This window comes from Cottoperca gobio, chromosome 10 (genome assembly GCF_900634415.1).
Source record: "Cottoperca gobio chromosome 10, fCotGob3.1, whole genome shotgun sequence".
Classification (NCBI taxonomy): domain Eukaryota; kingdom Metazoa; phylum Chordata; class Actinopteri; order Perciformes; family Bovichtidae; genus Cottoperca; species Cottoperca gobio.
Window position 1 is genome coordinate 1,461,500 of NC_041364.1, and position 18,852 is coordinate 1,480,351.

The 18,852-nt window shown below is 41.9% G+C and overlaps 1 protein-coding gene across 1 annotated transcript; it reads right to left on the reverse strand.

The window, feature by feature from the left end:
* Positions 1-1,983: 1,983 nt before the first annotated feature.
* sparc (secreted protein, acidic, cysteine-rich (osteonectin)) lies at positions 1,984-17,537 on the reverse strand. The gene is made up of 10 exons (XM_029442103.1): positions 17,445-17,537; positions 9,694-9,759; positions 9,219-9,272; positions 7,528-7,624; positions 5,884-6,005; positions 5,635-5,755; positions 3,969-4,102; positions 3,566-3,714; positions 3,123-3,271; positions 1,984-2,383 (listed from the first exon to the last, which is right to left on the reverse strand). Exons 2-10 carry the CDS (start codon positions 9,748-9,750, stop codon positions 2,355-2,357), a joined length of 912 nt encoding a protein of 303 aa, XP_029297963.1. The 5' UTR covers positions 9,751-9,759; positions 17,445-17,537; the 3' UTR covers positions 1,984-2,354.
* Positions 17,538-18,852: the final 1,315 nt, after the last annotated feature.

Below are 18,852 nucleotides of genomic sequence, written 5' to 3' on the forward strand. Positions count from 1 at the left end.
GCTTCGTGCACAGACAGCACTTGAAAATGAAACAGTAACTTAAACCAACACACAGAGGACTCGTAGTTATATTATATATTCTGATATTAACAGGAATGTTGTCGTAGCCTTGTTTTATGGCTGGGTTATTTGGTTATACACATATTGTATGCTTATATCCAAAGCAAAACAATAGTTCATTGTACAATCTTATGATTGTCTAAACCTTTTTCATGTGGAAGCTTTCAACACATCTTCTGCAGCTTTTCACCAACACAAAGGGAAATGATGTTTATAGTGCAGTTTGAGTTCATGTTGTGCTCGAAGCTGAACTCACAATGTTTAAGCTCGACACCGAGTTGTATTATAATTCTTCCGGTTTGTTTTTAAAGATTCTAACAGAAGTACATCCACACAGATGCTTTCACTCACCGTCTGATTGGACGCTTGTGGTAAAACAAAAAAGCGAAGCCACCGCCGACGCCTACTTATTATCTTCAATGAGAAGCAACAAATCTCTAATGAGGAGCATGGAGGACCTTCAAACACTAAAGATGTGTGGTAAACAATCACACCTCAGATCAGCATGCACCCTGATCACATATGGAGGTGCTTTAAATGCAGCTGAAGACAGCAGCCGGGATGAGTTTGCATAGATCTGCAGAACCTTCCTCTAAAGTTATGGAGTCTGCTTCGTCTGCAGGTTAGAAAAGAACAAGACGTTCAGATGCTGTCCGAGCTTCACTGCAAGTGTTTTAAATGTGCTTTGATTTGTTCCCATGTTTCCGCTGCATGGTGCGGCCCTGCGCAACTTGTGAAATGGCTGTGACATCATCTTCATCAGTACACTCGCTGAATCTTTTCATCGACAACCAAACACGTCTGCACTTTTACGGCACTTTTTCCGATTTGCAATTTATTCTGGTTGCTATTGATGGTGGTTTGGCGTGTTTGTGTAGGATGTCCCACGTCTCTGTCTGACCAATCAGTGGTCTGCAGGGTTTTAACTCCACCTTCTAGTATCGGCTCAGCCCGTTGGAACAAGGTTGAACCAAAAGAAGTTTAAATGCACAACTTTTACCAAAGGAAAATCAACAAAGAGTGAGTTGAGCTGAGGAGAGCCGCGTCCACCATGCAGCGGGATTGCTGCCTTTGACCCGACCAGAGTTTTTAGTTGCTTTATCTTTTATCTTTTATCTTTAGCTTGATCATTATTGGATTTGCAAGCTGCCATGAGCCAAAGTTCCAGGATGCTTCACTCAGAAACTGAACTGAGAACTTAACACGAACATATATCTGAGATTTAGAATTCTGACAAATAACCCACAAAAGTTTCTTTGTGAACCGTGATCTCTATTTCAGGCCCCCGGCTGACTCTTGAGCTAGCAGTTATACAACATTATAGAAAACCAAAACAAAAGCTCAAAGACTGCTTCAACGAAAAGCAACAGAAAATAAAACAGGAGAAAATGAAGAAGAGGTTTTAGAAGCTTGTAAAGTTTCTGTTTTTAGATCTCAAACTGGAGGCTTTAAAAGCTAAGGATGAGACGAGAGCTTCTTAGATTTCACCGCTCGACAATGATAAAACAAATGTGACACTGTATTATTTTTAGTGTGAAACATTGCGACGTCTCGCTCGTAAACAAACTGCAGGAGTCGTGGAGCCGTGCTGATCCCGCCTCAGATCATCTCAACAAACATTCCTGAGCAGAGGAGAAGATATGAACGCATGCAGAGATTTCCAGATCTTTTCGTAGTCTTTTATTCATGGCAAGAGTTTTCTCGTGCTCTGTGTCAGTGGAAACATGTTAATCATGAGAAAAACTCTCAGCCTGCGAGACTTTCCCCCTCGTTGAAGGTCCAAAACAATACATCCTCTTTATTGTCTCACACACACGCGTGTCCTCGTCGTCAAAGAGCAGAAATCAAAATGCACAAAGTGAGTCCACCACCAAAGAGTGCCAAAACTAAAAGGTTGTTTTGTAGAAAGCAAGCAGAGGGAGCATTTATTTAGAAACTTTATTTTTACAGTTTTGTCTCCTCACGGTAATGTTTCAAATCGATGTCCAATTAAAGCCCTGAACAAACCATAACATATATATAATATTGTCAACAACATACATTTACATCAGAGGTCTTTAGTTTTCTTTACTGGGTGTTTTGTTCAACGAACATGTGATGGTTAGTACAGACTGTGCACATTTCTCTTTTGTAATCTTTTTTTTAGTGGTATACATAGGAAAGGTCATTATTCAAAAATAAAGAAGAATTTGCAATTAGCACCGTTATTGTGATTTCTTATTTTTAACTTAGGGATCAGCACCTCGTCCCGTTAGTAGCGACTAGGAGTTCATTCTGCTGCAGCTCAGAGGAGCTCAGATGATGAGGTCTTTGTCGACATCCTCTGCAAACACAAAGACACACAAACATCAGCACATGTTCTGATCACACACTTCACAAACTGAGGTTGGCAATATTACGGAGGAATAAAGAAGCACAGAACAAAACAAAGAGCAGAAATCATATCAAATTAATATATTCCAAATTAAATTAAATTAACAATAAATATTTATATGTAATATAGAAGTATTTTTCAGGATACTTAATATAATATATATATATATATATATATATATATATATATATATATATATATATATATATATATATATATAGTGAATATTTAAGGAATTATTTGAGTAAGTATTTAAGCATGTGCACGATATAAAAATATAAAAATATTTTTAACAACTATTTTTGAGCTGATGGAACAAATGTGAGATTTTGCTGCTTTTCTCTGTTATATATAATTTATTTTAGTTTTTTGGACAAAACAAGAAACTTGCTGAGGTTTTTGGGACATTTTCCATCTTTTTCTGGCATTAATTTGACTGAATAAAATATAAATATAACCACCGACAGACGAAGAACTAAATAATGAAGAACAAAAATAATCTTGCGTTGCGGCTCACTTTCAGTTTCTGCAACAAAACTTAAATGAAGTTACTAGAATTATTCCAGGAAGAAGAGTAATAATGCTATAAACGTCCTTCAGGGTCAACGTTAGCAAAAAGGATTGTCATAAAAAGATCTTCATAGTCATGCGTGCACTGTTTCTGTTTCTTCACACGGTCAGTACTCACGCTCCTTGATGCCAAAGCAGTTGGCCCACTCCTCCAGGGCGATGTATTTGTCTTTGTCGGCGTCGCACTCCTCGAAGAAGCGGGTGGTGCAATGCTCCATGGGGATGAGAGGGGCGCGCAGGGGGGAGAGCTCTGTGTGGGTCAGGTACCTGGAGGATAACACACACAACAAGCACATGAGCAGAGATTCATCGTGGAAACACTTCTCGTCATCCTTTCTTTTCTTGAATAAGTAGCGCTGAAGTGAAGAGCAGCTGGCGACTGTTGGATGCGTCAGTCTGCACAAGCTCAACCACACATTTCAGTTCCCACATGACTCATCAGAAAAGACTTCTGTCCAAAGTAGATCCTCATTTTCTCCGTCTATGAGAGAAAGTTGCGGAAGCCAAATAATAAGCCCGCCTCGCTATAATAAAGTATTGTCCCCCCTCCCTGTGTCGTACCCGTCGACGGGGTGCTGGTCGAGCTGTCCGAACTGCCAGTGGACGGGGAAGATGTACATGTTGTAGTTCTTCTCGAAGTCGTGGGCCAGCAGGTCCAGAGAGTGCTCGCCGGCCTGCAGCCTCTTCTCGTTCTCAAAGATCTTCTTCACCTGAAACACGGGACAGACAGAAGCCACGTTACCGAGACAGACGCCGCAGCTTCCAACAGTTCACCAGTTAGTCGGCTTGTTGCATAGTCGACTGTGAGTTGTTTAGTTGAAATCTTTTCTTTTGCTTGTAAAAGTCGTTGTTTTATTCTTAATGCTGCACAAAAGTTCAATACTTGTCTGTGTTTCAGTCATACAAACATTTTGGATTCGACTTTGTTCTCTACGAGCCGCAGAGAAGTGAACCGTGGACTCACTCTGAGCATCTGCTTCTCGGTCAGCAGGTTGTTGTCCTCGTCGCGCTCGAACAGAGTCACCAGGACGTTCTTCAGCCAGTCCCTCATACGCAGCGGGAACTCGCTCAGCTCGGAGTCCAGGCAGGTCTCGATGTCTGCGGGGAGACGAGCAGACGCACGGTAACTTTAATCCATGATGATAACTCACACTAAGTTCAACCTCCAGCCTTCAGGAGCTGCATTTAGATTGAGCTTTGTAAAATAAAAACAAAAGGTAGTAAAACTTTAAATAAAAACCTGCTTTTTATTTACGTGGCCGTTGATCATTACTGTAGCGCGATACAATTATATTTTATTGGAATAAATAAAGTTGTATTAAAGCTGCTGATATTCTTTGCTGTTTTATGGGGAAATAAAAAGATAAAGATGACTTCTTCACCACTGCTTGCTCTTAGATGTTACTGTTTTGTATATATTGTTGTTTTAATTGTCAGCACTCACATACAGACACATCCCCCCTCAATAAAAACAGCAAAAATAATCTGCATCTTAATATTTCAAACATTTCATCCACAAATATCCAAATGAACAAGCTGCATCCTGCTTTGTGGTTTACTGAACACCTTGATCTCCATTTGAGCCCTTCAGCCCTGACTCATCTCCTCACATTGAGTGTGTGTGTGTGTGTGTGTGTGTGTGTGTGTGTGTGTGTGTGTGTGTGTGTGTGTGTGTGTGTGTGTGATATGTTGAGTTTGAACAGTGGAAGAAATGCAGCCTGCGTGTCTGTACAGATCCTCCCTCTGAGAGACAACATGACGGTCTGACCCGCCATCAATCACAGCAGCGCAGAGAGTGCAGACACTAACAGCACACAGAGTCTTAGCTTAGCACACACATCTTCACCCTCACTCGTGAACACGCACGTGAAACCACAATAAAACAACAACCGTCGCAGATTGTAACTAAAGATGATGAGATAAAGTTATTTGGGAACAAAGATGCAAACAAATACAGAAATGCACCGTCGGTGTGTGCGCTCGCTCTAAATGTGGTTATTTTTCTTCAAATGCTTTTGTTTGTCTGAAAGTTCTGAGACGGTTTTTACATTATTGATTTGAGATGTTTGACCTTTATGATGCACGACATTTGCATATCGGTGGATCAACACTTCATTTGTATTCCTAAGATTTAAACATTTACCACAAGTCACGTGTGTTTTTAATTCTGTGGTGTTTGGTGTTGATTCAAAGCCGTTACATTGATCACTTACAGACTCTCAGGCATACAAGCAATGGCCTTTTAAATTATGAGATGCATATAACATCTGGCCGCCGGGAGTCGGGCGTGTCCAGGGTGGACGAAACAAACTCTCCAAAGAGTCGTTTGCTCAGAACAGTTGAGCCTTTATCCAGCTGTCCATTAATTCTAATCACTTATTAAAACTCACGGTTTTACTGACCTTACACTCAAACTAAAAGTGTCTCCCTGACTGTGAGGAAAACAAGATGCATCTTCTCGTAAACCACTTCCATGAGGCTCTCAGAGAGCGTTACACAACTGGATTATAAGTTTAGTACAGTTTCAGATATCATCTCAAATATTTGAGTCAGGGCCGGTGGAAACAGAGCTGGAGCTTCAGGAATCATAGCTCAACGTTAACTCTGTGGGAGTTTGGGAGGACGCTCACATTTGCAGGGTCCGATGTAGTCCAGGTGCAGCTTGTGGCCCTTCTTGGTTCCCTCCAGGGCGCACTTGGTGGCAAAGAAGTGGCAAGAGGAGTCGTAGGTCTTGTTGTCGGTGCCGCAAACCTTGAGAAGGAAAACACGGACAGATGAGTTCTCACAGCTTCTGCGTGAGGATATCTCCGAAAACATAGATGTAAATGTTTCAACCCAAGTTTTAAGACATTTTGGGGGCGATTGTTTTTCGGACTCACATGCTCAAAGTCTCCCTCGGCAGGGGCGCAGCTGGAGGGATCCTGGCACACACACATGGGGGTGTTGCTCTCATCGACCTCGCACACTTTGCCCTTCTTGCAGTGATGCTCCAGGCAGGGATCTGTGAGCAGAGCGCAGACGCAGAGTTATTTCTCAGGAAATGATTCAACACACACCATGACCCCGTCCAGACTAATACTTTCCAGTCCTCCAGTGTTTCAGCCAGAGGAAAACTCAAATGAAATCATATGTGAGAGGATTAATAAACTGACTTTAGCTTCTGTTAAAAAGGAAGTTACAGCCCTGAAGATGGAAACATGTGAGACAGGAGCAGACGTGAAGTTTAGTTAGAGAGCGTTGTGCTTTATATTGTCGGCCTAAACACCAACATCCAAACTGTTTTATTATGTTTTCATTTCATTTTAAGATATATTTCCCCTGTTGTTGGGACTATAAACCTCAAATATACATCTTCAGAAGGAGCCTTTTGGAAAATCTGGAGATTTGTGTGAATAATTATTCCCTTAGCGCTGGATGAAGCCGGTATAGAGACAGAGGTACATGCAGAGCTCTCATTTGTGAACATTTCCACCTTTTGTGATTTGTGTGAGCCGACGCTTTAATCTCAGCTGCAGGGACTTTTATTCCCCATGCTGGTATTTACTTATTTTAACAGAAGTAAAGGAGTGAATCCTTCAACACTGCAGAATTAAATATCTGTACACTTTGTACACTTTGTACACTTTGTACACTTTGTACAAGTTGGACTGTTTTCGTCTGTGGCTCAGTCGCTGGGCTGGGACATGTAATTACAGAGGGAGGCACTTTGTTATTATAGATGTTTGATTCGCTGTTCTGAGGCTTCACGAAATGTTGGAACTGTAGCCGGACGACAGAGGAGAGAAACGCAGCGAAGAGCAAACAGCGTCACAAAGTGAGTCTGAGGTGGTCGATGTGTAAAGATGTGATTTATACCTGGAGTCCTGTGAGACACATTTATGGATATGTGCATGAATGTGTGTGATTTCTATTTAAGAGCACTTTTGTACTAATGTTATATACATAACTTTTATTACTCGCTTAAAAACTACACAAATATCAACTTTTGCCATTTCTTTGTGATTATTTTCAAATAACTGAATTTACATTTTGATGCTTGAGACTAAACACTGGATACTTTTATACATTGTTATTATAAAAAGAACTGTTATAGCTTCTTTTTAAAACATGTTACACTTCATATGTGTGTGTTATGTTGAAGAAAAATGTATTCACTTTATTAAAATGAAAGATATTAAGGGAATAGTTGCTTTTGTGTGTTCACCAAAACATACTTGTTATATAAAGAACAAATATTATGCATAAAATGCAAATTAAATACTCTAAACAAAGCATAATACATGTAAACTAAAAAGGTTAAATACTGTAGAAGACAGACACAATACAAATATGTTCACAAAGTTTTGTTCTGGTCTCCACAAGGGGAAACATTACAGTTTGTGGGTGAGACTCGGGTTAGGGTTAGGGTTGGGGTTGGGGTTGGGGTTGGGGTTAGGCGTGTGGCACATTCGGGTAAATCTTCTGGGAATTGATGCAGGTCAATGCAATGTTGTCGTAAGTGACCAAAACAAGTGTGAACTTACTCTCAGTGAAAACTTCTTCTTCTTCTTCAACAACCTCGATGGCCTCATCAAACTCTCCGATCTCAATCTGCACTGGGTTGGCCCCCACCTCGACCTCCTGGGGAGCAAGAGAGGTCAGAGGTCAGACTGTAAGCAGCTTAAGCTTTATGAGTCACATGCAGAGGGATTTTATGTCGTCTGGGGTACAAAGTGATCGGGGTCGGTGACTGGAAGAGAACATCTGAGCTCCTACAGTCAACCTCTCCGATCTGATAAAGTTTTCTCCAGTCTTCACGTCTATTTCTGCACAACGTCCGCTTCAAACCAAACCGCTTAAACATCCCTGGTTTTCCTCAAAACAAGTTTAAACGTCACCACTAAAGAAGGTTCCTCCCTGAAGAGTCTGGGAGCAGCCAGACCATAATATCCAAGAATAACAAGCAGCTGGGTCCACATGTGGTGAGGCCATGAAGAACGTAATGGCTTCCTGACCGGCAGGCGGGCTGAGCGACTGGCTAAAATGAACAGCTGTGGGATCTCTGGTCCCGCCGGACCTCTGGAGCAGGAAACGATAAAACGTTCACATGAAGGCTCACCAACAGTTTTATACGGGGATATTTTGGTAGTTTGGCGTTGTTTACAACAGGCTGTGAAGGGTATCGTGTGTGTAAGGGATGTTTGTCTCTCCTAATAAGGTCACGTTGTGTTTTCATCCCTCTCTGTTTGTTGGAAAGATTTGTCAAAGGCCTCAGAGAACAAATGGAGTTAGTTGGGAGTTGGTGAACAGATTTTGGTAAATATCCACATCTAGGATTTCCACCTAGTGGAGCAAACTGACATCATGGACGTCCAAGTCACGTCTTGCTATTCTTACAGTTTATGCATTTTTGCTAGATTTTTAAAACTGTTGAAATTATTTCAATCTGGAGGTCGGGACCCAAAAAGGATTCCAAGGAAAATCTGAGGTCACCAGACTTTTATTTTGAAATACTGAAGACTTTCACATCTTCAGGCGTCTAAACATTCTTCAAATAAAAGAATCTGAGAAGAACAAAAGACTCTCACAACTCTTGTAATGAGGTTCAAAAGTAGACGTTTCTTCTTTTTAAGGATGAAAAAGTCAAAAAGGAATGTAACCCGTGAAACGTGGTGGTATTGTATCGCTTGGAATGATGCGTAACTGATCTCTAGTTTACATACATTAATGTATCAAGTGCAATTAACATACAGGATCTTTTGTTTGCACTAACTGCATTTAGTCTTCACTGATTCTGTGACGGGTCGATTGTTTTACAGGCTGAGTCAATGAGTGAGGGCGTTCTCCACACATCTCCCCCACAGATCGGATCATCGCTCTGAGCAGCTGCATGGCTCAGGAACTCACCAAGTTACCAAATCAAATTCCAATGAGAGCAAAAGTATTTGGGTCGAGTTTTAAGGATAATTCTGGTTTATTACAAGTCTATTTTGTTCTGTGTGCACACATCTAAAGTAAGCACCAAGGTAAATGTTTTGTACCAGGACACTGAAATAATTCAGACACACAATGCTGGACGAGTGAATCTGGTGAATCTCTAATTATCTCCAGTAGCTCTCTTATTCTCCACTGAGGCTGATTCAGATATTAATTATTTAACTTCTACACTTTAGTTTGCATAATTCCAGCTTTTGAGAAAACTTGAATCTTAAACAGGATGAACATCTGGACTGACCTCAGCAACTGGCTCCTCGGTTACCAGCTCTTCCATGATGGCGTCCTCCACAGCCTTGGAAACACACAAACATTATAACAACATTATAATTCGTGCACATGAACAAACGCTTGTGGCTGCTCATAGACACAACTCAGAAGCAGGCAATGATCTCATTCACACACTGGAAAAACACACGCACACACTCAGCTACAGCGTATACACAGGGGAGCAATCGCATTTAGGAAAGCAAACATTTCATCTTCACAGACTACAATGAGAACACACCCTCAAGTAGATATACACAGGAACTGAAGCTGGATAGGAAAACACACGTTGGGAAACTCACAGTCTCTCACACGTGAACTGATAATCACACAGGAAAGGAGAAAAGTGGAGACACACACACTCAGGAAAACACACAAAGAGAGGAACATGCTCATATAGTCAAAAGCAGACCACACACACACACACACACACACACAGTATAACTTACAGGAGCAGCCATGGCATGTCCAGCCAGGCACAGGAGGAAGATGATCCACACCCTCATCTTCAAAGTCTGTGGAGACAAACAGACGGACAGGTGAACACCGTTTTCTTTTTTAAATGTTAAAGTCACGTTCACACAAACAAAAACTATTATTAGCAAAGTTACACAAACTTAGATCTAGTTTTATGATTGTTTTGTTACCCCAGAATATTCCTGATTGAGTGACATCCAGCACTGAGCAGTGTTTTACTAATAGGCATTCATCGTCTGCATATTGAAGTTGCTTAACTCCCAAATAATTCAATATCCTTTAGGTGTACCTTTAACCCAATCTGAACCAAGAAACATTGTCCCTAAATGACACAGATCTTGAATGTATTTAGTTTTAAATGGACAACAAATAAAGATTATTGCAAATTTGCATCCACAGGGGACTCCAGAGGGTTCCCTGAGGAACACCTAGATGCTAAATGAGTGTAGAAGTGGATTTCAGTATCAAAACTGATGTGACTTTGTGATGCACTTTACAACTTGCCCTCTTCTTAGTAGTTGTATAATTGCACAGTATAAGAATATAGTAGTTTTGAAGTCACTCCTTCTAGTCACAAGGCTAAAAAATCAGCAAATGTTAAAAAATCCGGTAAAAGCAACTAAAAACATACAAAATTCAACTTGTTCGTGAGCACAATGTAAATGTTTTGACTTTAGATCTTTTAAGACTAATGTCAGGATGAGAATACAGTAGTTAAGTTTCTTTATTTACTCTAATAAGAAGAAGAATCAGTATCAGGATTTGATAAGAACCAGAATGAATAGAAATAATAAATAAAGTCTTAACACTAAACAACGCTACGCTCATGAATCTCTGCTTCTTTCCAAGGAAAACAAAAACATCTGGACACAACATGTAACACGACTCTCTCTCACAGACTAATGGAAGCTCTCCAGTTTCCCAAACAAAACCCTCAGTGTCCGCTTTGTTTACTGGCAGGTCCTGGGGAAATTGCGTTTGTGGGTTTGTTGAAAAGTCTGACACGGACACAGACAGGGATCTTCTCTTATTATAGACGATGAATTTAGAGCGAATACAGAAGCTGATTGCTTTAAATTGGACTTCGTAAAACACGATTTTTCTGCCATTTGGATGGAAACAGGCTTCTGTATTTTTCCATATCCTGAGGCAGCAGACTTTAACTCCTCACATCTCCACCAGGCTTCTGTTTGGAAGAATCACTTTCCATACAGCTTAGCTAAACACATATTTACACTTCGCCACAGATTTCTAAGAATCTAAACCTGATGTGTGAGTTCGGGTCGCTGAATGGGTGGAGCACGGTTCAATTCCCTCCGGGGCCATCTGTGTAATACGTCTAAGAGAGGTGGTTTAGATGAAAGCCTCCACTTAGCTTGTGGTATTAGTGTTTCCTATTCTTGTGCTTTTTCAAGCACAAATCCTAATTCTTTAGACAAAGATATAATATTATTTATGTTCCAGAAACAACTTACTTCCTAATCTATTTCTTTATGATTTAGCACCGTTTTGAAGGTTTTATGTAAGAACTACTGTATAAAGGGTCTTGAATGGTCTCGCAGTGAATAATAATGCACGTATCTGTGATTTGAATTGAAGTTGTTCGTTGGCCCATGCTACACCCTTCCACCAAGTTTCATGAACATTTGGCGAATAGATTTTCCCTAATCCTGTTGAAGAGTGAGATTTTACATTCTGTTACGCAAAAACTCATCCTTGTGAAGTTCTCACGCTTTTAAATCATCAAATGACCAGGAACACATGACTTTTTAATTAAAGAATCGTACACATTTCCTGTGAGTCTCTATCATTCTTCCTCTCCATCTGATTGTCTGAGTATTCATCGTCGGAGACTCCATCCCTGCTTCTCTTCTTTCATCATGTCTCATCTGAAGGACTATATAAGGGCTTCTTTGTTCGGTAATGGAGCATGACATTGCTTGGTCTTCCTCTCCCTCTTTCTCTATTTAGTTATCTCCCTCTGCACCTCCATTAAATCAGCTGTTTCACCCAGACATCCAGAAATGATCTCTGACATCAAACGCTGTACGGTATGTAAGGGCACGTTAAAGAGTCTGGGGAGGCCGACTGTAAAGATCAAAGTCCTGACTGTCATTCACATCTTTCCTTTATGTTCTTTGCATTTCTTTGGCTCCATATCAAAAAGACCTGGCTCACAGCAGCAGACTGCAGCTCTTGTTTTCTTCTGTTGGGTTTTTACTCTCATGCAACACAATAACTCTGAAGTGAGCCGACACAGTTTGTACAATACACTGAGCGCTGCAGGAGATCAGCGGCGATAAGAAGATTTACAAAACAAGGCTGAGAATAGTTGGAATTCTTGCACTGGGAATAAAAGGGCAGCAGGTTTAAACCAACAACGAATCGATAAAACGACAACTCTCCAATCTCCTCTTCGAATATTAAACTTTGGAAAGATTTCTCCTTTTTACTTCAACCAGAGCAGCAATTATCAACTCAGACTCTAAAGGAAGTGGAGATGAATGCCAGGGCTTTAAAAACATCGCCTTGAGGGAAACTGAACGTGACATTTAGGGGGTGGAAGAACACTTCGCTTGGCTGGCTGCCGGCCTTCGTACAAAACGAAGGAGGGCCTCAAGACACGGAGCGTCTGAATAGGGCAACATGTTTGGACAGATGCAGTGAAAAGGGTAAAGTTTGCATCCAGTCGACTCGAGGTGAAGGGTGTTGACATGTTTGACAAATCCTGAAGCGACAAAAGAACTTTCTGTTATTTGGACGACAAAGAGTTATTAAACGTTCTCCTCGAGGCGCATTGTTCTTCAGTTGTAAAAGAAATAGTGGATGTGCATGTTGAGAAGTGACTGATGTGTAAATGAGTTGTATAAGATGCAGCATTCTTTCCTGAGAGCAAGTTTGTACATGTTTTATCATCAGGTTGTGACTGTAGCGCTGAATTACATGGTAGCATCTGATGAACGCTCACGTCTCACGTAACGTACGAGTCTGACGTTAGTACCACAAATCTACACTTCAGTCTTGTTGCTGTTTTAAACTCCTCAAGGCTGAAACAAGGTTTTATATTTGTTTGGTGGCAGAAATAAAAAGATAATATGGATTATTTTTGTTTTAATATTCTGATTACAAATCAATTATAATGTCATCTTTGATAAACTATATTCAATGCGGTTTAAGCCTTTTATTTTGAAGGGTTAGGGTTCCGTATGTCCTGCTTTCTCTTTAAGTTTTGGGATTTTCTTGCATTTGTAGAAGAAAACAAGACAGGCGGGCGGAGAACAAGAGATGCTCTTTAACTGCTCCTTCATTTCAGAAAATACTTCTGGAGAATAAAACTGAAGAAGCAACACGATTAGTGACGCATTATTTTGTTCCTTTTGTCAAATCCTTCCGTGCTTAATGCAGAGTCAAGGTAAGACAAGTCCACTGTTGGTGAAGGTGCAGAGATGAGAAGCAATGAGCCTTCGATGTGGAAAAATACAGAACCTCTGGCAGAGGATGCAGACGGTGACGTCTCCAAATAACCTGCACACAAGGAAGCGTCTCTGTACTAAAACAACAAGGTTCTGCTGACGGGAAGGTTCAGAAACGCAACATCTGAAACATATAAGTAGCAAGAGTTTAATTAGATCGCAGAGACATTTAAAAAACAGACGGTGTCATCTCCAGAAAAGTGCGGCGTAGGTATTTGATTTGGAGGAACACGATGTTCCTGTCGCATGTCGGCTTTAACGTATTCCTGTCACGAGGCTCCGCAGGGAAGAAGAGGAGACGGACTGACGTAACAGCAAAACAAATTATTTTATTTGGAAAGCTGCTCTCATAAACAGGGTCGAGGCTAAAAGGGAAGCTTCAGGCTCATGAAGGGGCCCCCTTTTCCCCTTAAATGTATTTAATTTGGGAGGTGATTTAGGTAAACTGGAGGAAAACAACCTGCAGTGCTGCTAATACAGATACCTCCCTCTCTTTCTCTCTGGTGTCTCTCTGCTTCACATGCTCTTTAAAGGCAGCAGATTTAGAGGAATTCTTTCTTCTTTGCCCGGGTGACATAACAGGCGGGTTTGGAGGGCTGGAAAAACAACCTGTAGCCGTCTGTCTGCCAGCAAACAGTGCAGACAAACAACGCTGGCATGCAAAGGGCTGTGCACAGGCTCTGAGGAGAAACAGTGATTTCCTCTGTACTGAGCTCTTCATTGAATCTTGTAGTTAATGAAATACGTATAGTATGTAAGCTGTAGATGTTTAAGATTGTGTAACACTTGTAAAAGGATTTTTGTTTGTAGCGACACAAAACCTTCAATTTACAATCCAAAATCCCATGAAAAACGTCCTCCACAGCCTCCTCTGCTGCGTCTCAAGTAAGCGGCTGTGATGGAGTTGATCTCCAAACGCCGTCATCGTCCAAACTAAACTACATTTTGTCTTGACGATGGAGGGATTTCTTTGGGCACCAAACAGGAATGTAAAAGGTCAAACAGGTGGTGGAAACAATGTCAAGAGATCGTAGTGTTAGCACTAAATACTTTCTTAGCTCTGCTAATGTAAACTGTTTAGTTATAGCTCCAGTGACACATTACATTTCTTTCTGTAAGTATTTTAAGAGATGAATTTCTACGAGCTTGGTCAATTAAATGGTTGATCTTAACGTCCAGAAGCTCGAATATCAAGCCCCTTTTCTCAAAGCTACATCCTCCACCATGGTGCCTTCTCTTATGAATGTTTAGCAACACAAGCGATCAGTGCGCCTGCTCAGTGCAGAACCTGTTCAGGCAACAAAACTACACGTTAAGTTTAGAAAAAGATCGTAGTTTGGATTCAAATAAGTACGTCTGTTACAAAACTTACGTACGCGGCGTTAAGTACGTCAATTAAGTAACAAAAGTAAGTTTGTGGCTCTTTATCCCACGTCACGATTACCTGGGTTATATACAACCTATAGTGTAGTTACCTTTCGTAGGTATAAGACCTATAAATGAGATTTGACCGCCTCAACTGGCAAATCCAGTTTGTCCCTGGAGAGTTCAGGGGGAAACCCCTTTACGTTCCTGCACAAAGAGCAGCTTGAGAGAGACCAGCAGTCATCCCTATCACTCAGGAAGCTCTGAGCACAAAGAGCACAAACAAGGAGCGGAGAGTGGAGCAGCGTTCCTGGGAAAAGGAGAACAAAAGTCAGGATCTATGTAACCTGAGTTTCTTGTCACCTGACCTCTTTGACTCCCTTCCCTCCCCCCCCCTCCTTCATCAGGACCAATCCACCTTTTCTAGCAGTTTGCTCTGAGCCAGTTTCCCGCAGCATTTTGATAATATGCACGTCTGAGGTCGTCTCCAGCGACCTGTCTCAGTCTTTTTGTTGTACGTACACTGTGAGAGACGTCATCAACTTTATAATGTCAGTATGTTTAATAAACCTCAGAACAGTTTCTACAGAACTGAGTCACCTTCAGTTCTTCTCTCATTTTTACTTTCCTTCACTCTCTTTAAAATATGTCGGTCAGTCTTTCCAACCTCTGTCTGCTCACAACTCTTTTATTTATTTGCGTATGTCCTCTCTCTGTCTTTTCTTCCTGTCCTGCGAGCTTAAACTCCAGATTCTCCTTCTGCATATCAAGTTCAGACAGCAGCACAATCCTAACTTCCTGTCGGGGGATTAGAGCTTTTCTGCAGACTGCCAAGCTGGCTCAGTATTTCCCAGCATCCTCAGCTCCCCCTCCTCTCCCCTTCCTCCTCCTCCTCCTCCCACTTTGGTCCAGACCTGCCACCTCAACAATTAAGCAGCCATGAGACGCTCTGTCTCTCCCTCCCTCATACTAATGCAGACACTTTGTCCGTCAGTCCTCCTCCACTTCATTTAGAATAAAAGACGGCGATAGCGCTCGTCTTTCTTAATGAGTTTTCAGAGCAGCAGGAAGAACTGAACTCAAACAACTTGCAAGAAAAAAGTCGGAGGAATCACAACTACTAGTTTTCAAAGATGCTGAAACATCTAGAATATTTCCAAAGTAAACACGGTGTCTCGGATTTACATATAACATCTTGGGAAAAAAATGCCAATGCAGCTAAACTGACACTTCACTGTAAAGTCCTCAGGAAGCTTCACCACACGTGTGTCAGCTGTATATTACACCCAAGTGAATGTTCACACGATCTTCTGGTACGTCCATGTGTTGAAGCTCATGAGGTGCAGAGAAGCTTTCCTACTTCAACAGACTTCTTGTAACGGACGACATGATTCTGCTCAGTGGAGCTTAAACATCCAAGAGAAGGTACAATATGCATGACTTTAAATGTATCTCTATGGCTTTTAATCTGTCTGTGATTGCACCACACCCAACCCCGGCTGCTCTTCTGAATCCAGACTTTCCAACACAAGTTGGAACCTGGCTGCAGATATTTGCTCACATTCAGCCACACGAGTATTATTGAGCTGCAATAGTCGGGTGATACATTCTGGCTCGTTCCAGCTTGTGTAAAGTGTCGGATGGGGTTGAGGTCTGGACCACACCAAACTGTAGAAAAGCATTTCTTCATGGAGCTGGCGTTGTACGACGGGGTGTTGTCATGTTGAGGTAGGAAAGGACACATCATATGTGCGCTGTAGGATTACACTAACAAACGTTCACCCCAAGTGTGAAAGAATGTTTATCCTCTTTCTGCAAATCCCTCTCCCTGTGGGTGAGCTTTGAGTGACGTCCCCGACACCGCAAGGCTTCTGAATTAACTAACGGAGCGTTTTAAAACAGCTGGTAACCGATTGCCATGGTAACGCGCATTCCTTTACATGGGAGTAATCAGAGACGGGGAGTCACAGAGGGAGGGAGGGAGTCACAGAGGGATGAAGGGAGGGAGAGAGGGAGAGATGTTTGTCAGAGAAATCAGTCTTTGTTGGAATCCCATCCACCCCCACTCCACCTCCTCTTCGCTCTCGTCTTCTTTCTTGATTCGTTTCTTTCAGCGTCTTCACTTTTACAACTCTCTCCCAGACGTAAACCTTCATCAGAGACAGCAGCAGCATCTAAACTAAACTCTGACAGTAAGTTCACAGTTATTCGACAGCAGATAATCCACCCAAAACAAAAAGCTTAAAACAATGAAGCAGCACATGATCCTGTGTCTCCTCCTCCCCCAAGCTTTAACCCACAACCCCCCCCCCCCCTCCTCCCGCACCTCCTATTGCCGATGTGGCGCACGATACCTCCACGGAGAACGAATCCTCATAATCACAGCTTGTTTATCTGCAGGGAGCGATTTCCCTCGCAGCTGATTGGGCAGTAATGACAGAGGAGATTGTTCACAGTAGCTGCTTGTTAAACCAGACGTCAGTCATCTCGAAGTAACTTGGGAAAATTGGGGAATTACCACCAACAGCAATGTAGGCAGTTGCTGGAGAATCTGTTGCACGTAGTCAAGTGTGAGTTTGCAGCAGGTCAGCTGTGCGTGCTCACTGTGTCTGACTTTCAGAAGAGGAACCTGCACAGTTTACTCCATTTATTGCAGCTGACAAAGACATGTGACTTAATTTTAGCGCAAAAAAAAGCAAACTTCTCGCTCAATGTAAAAGTGTAGTTGTATAAGGATTATCATAAATAACTCAAACCTCAATCTTTACGGTAAGTCTTCACTTGATTGTTGTCTCCCCCCAAAGTGAAACAAGTCTTCTAAACACGGTGTCACATGATAAGGATAAACGGAGGGAAGGGATGGCGTGCAGAGGGAGCGCTCTTACCTTTAGCTTTGCAGAGCAGGGTCAACAGAAGAGAAGTCAGCAGTGTGCAGAGTACAGGACGATCTAACAGCCAACACAGTTCACACAGAAGACATTTGCAGTGGGACGTCCCAGTTCTGACACAGACCCCCCCCCCCCCTCCCTCCCCTCACTCAAACCTCCCATTACACCCTCCCTCTCTCTCCCTGCCCTGGTAGGTGGGGCTTTAATGTTGAGTCTGGACTGGACGCTACAGCTAGATAAAATAAAGTTTCTTCCCTGGCTGTGTGATGAGTAGAGCTGAAGATAAGCTACAGCATCAAAGTAAAACTACAAAGTGAAGAAGAGTGGTGCGCTGGCATTGTTGTGCATAGTGTTGGGTGTAATGATTGAATGCATTATTTATTGCATTCTGAACTTGTATTTGTTCCATCAGTGTTTGTGTCTATCTGCCAGCGGACTGCAGAGAAAAATGATGTAGTAGCTAAATGTGGAACAATAGATCTCTATTATTATCAGACAATGGGCCTCTGGGCACAGACGTGCAAAAGGCTTTGCCTTTTGTTTTAGTGCTTTTGCATCTTTTCCTGGTTTGTGTGTCTTTGTGGTCACATTGTGTGTCTTGTGGTCACATTGTGTGTCTTTGTCGTGGCTTTGTGTCTATTTGAGATCATTTTGTTCTTTTTTGGTTGTTTTGCGTCTCTTCATGGTCACGTGTCTCGAGTGACATTTTCAGTACAGTATCCATCCACGCCCCTGGTCCCATGGCCCCTGACAAACACATGTATTAAACTAACTATGCAGACACAGTGAAGGTGCACAGTTACACAGTCGTTAGCTTTGGGCTGCACACGGAGGATACGGGCCGGAGCGAGCAGTGCACGGGTCTGATTTAAGGAGGCTTGAATTGTCTCTGATGTTCACCTTCTTGACCTGACGACACACCTCTGATACACTTCTATATTTTCACTTTGAGGTCAGAGGTCAAAGGTCAAGCGGAGACCGGACAGCAGGCATGGAGCTGGTGGGGATTCAGTGTCGGGGTTTAAAGAGAACACATGTTTCACTAACAATACTGATTATGATATGTATGCAATTTATGCTTTTGTTGAAAAGTTAAAAGTATTTTTTGTGCAAAAACAGACATTTAAAGACGTCACCTTGGACTTTGAGAAACTGGGATTGTTTTTACTTTTTCAGACATTTCACAGAACAAACGCTTCATTAATGAATCAAGAAGATAATGACCTGTGATGGAGTACAAAGAGCCACTTCCGTACTTATTTTAACACAAACCACAATCTTTTCTTGAACTTCACCAACTACTGCCTGATCGGGTTCTGCACTGCAGCGGGTTGAGCAGGCGCACTGAGCGCTGGTGCTGCTGGATATTCGTAGGAGAACTCAGAAATAAAAACTAATTCGTAAG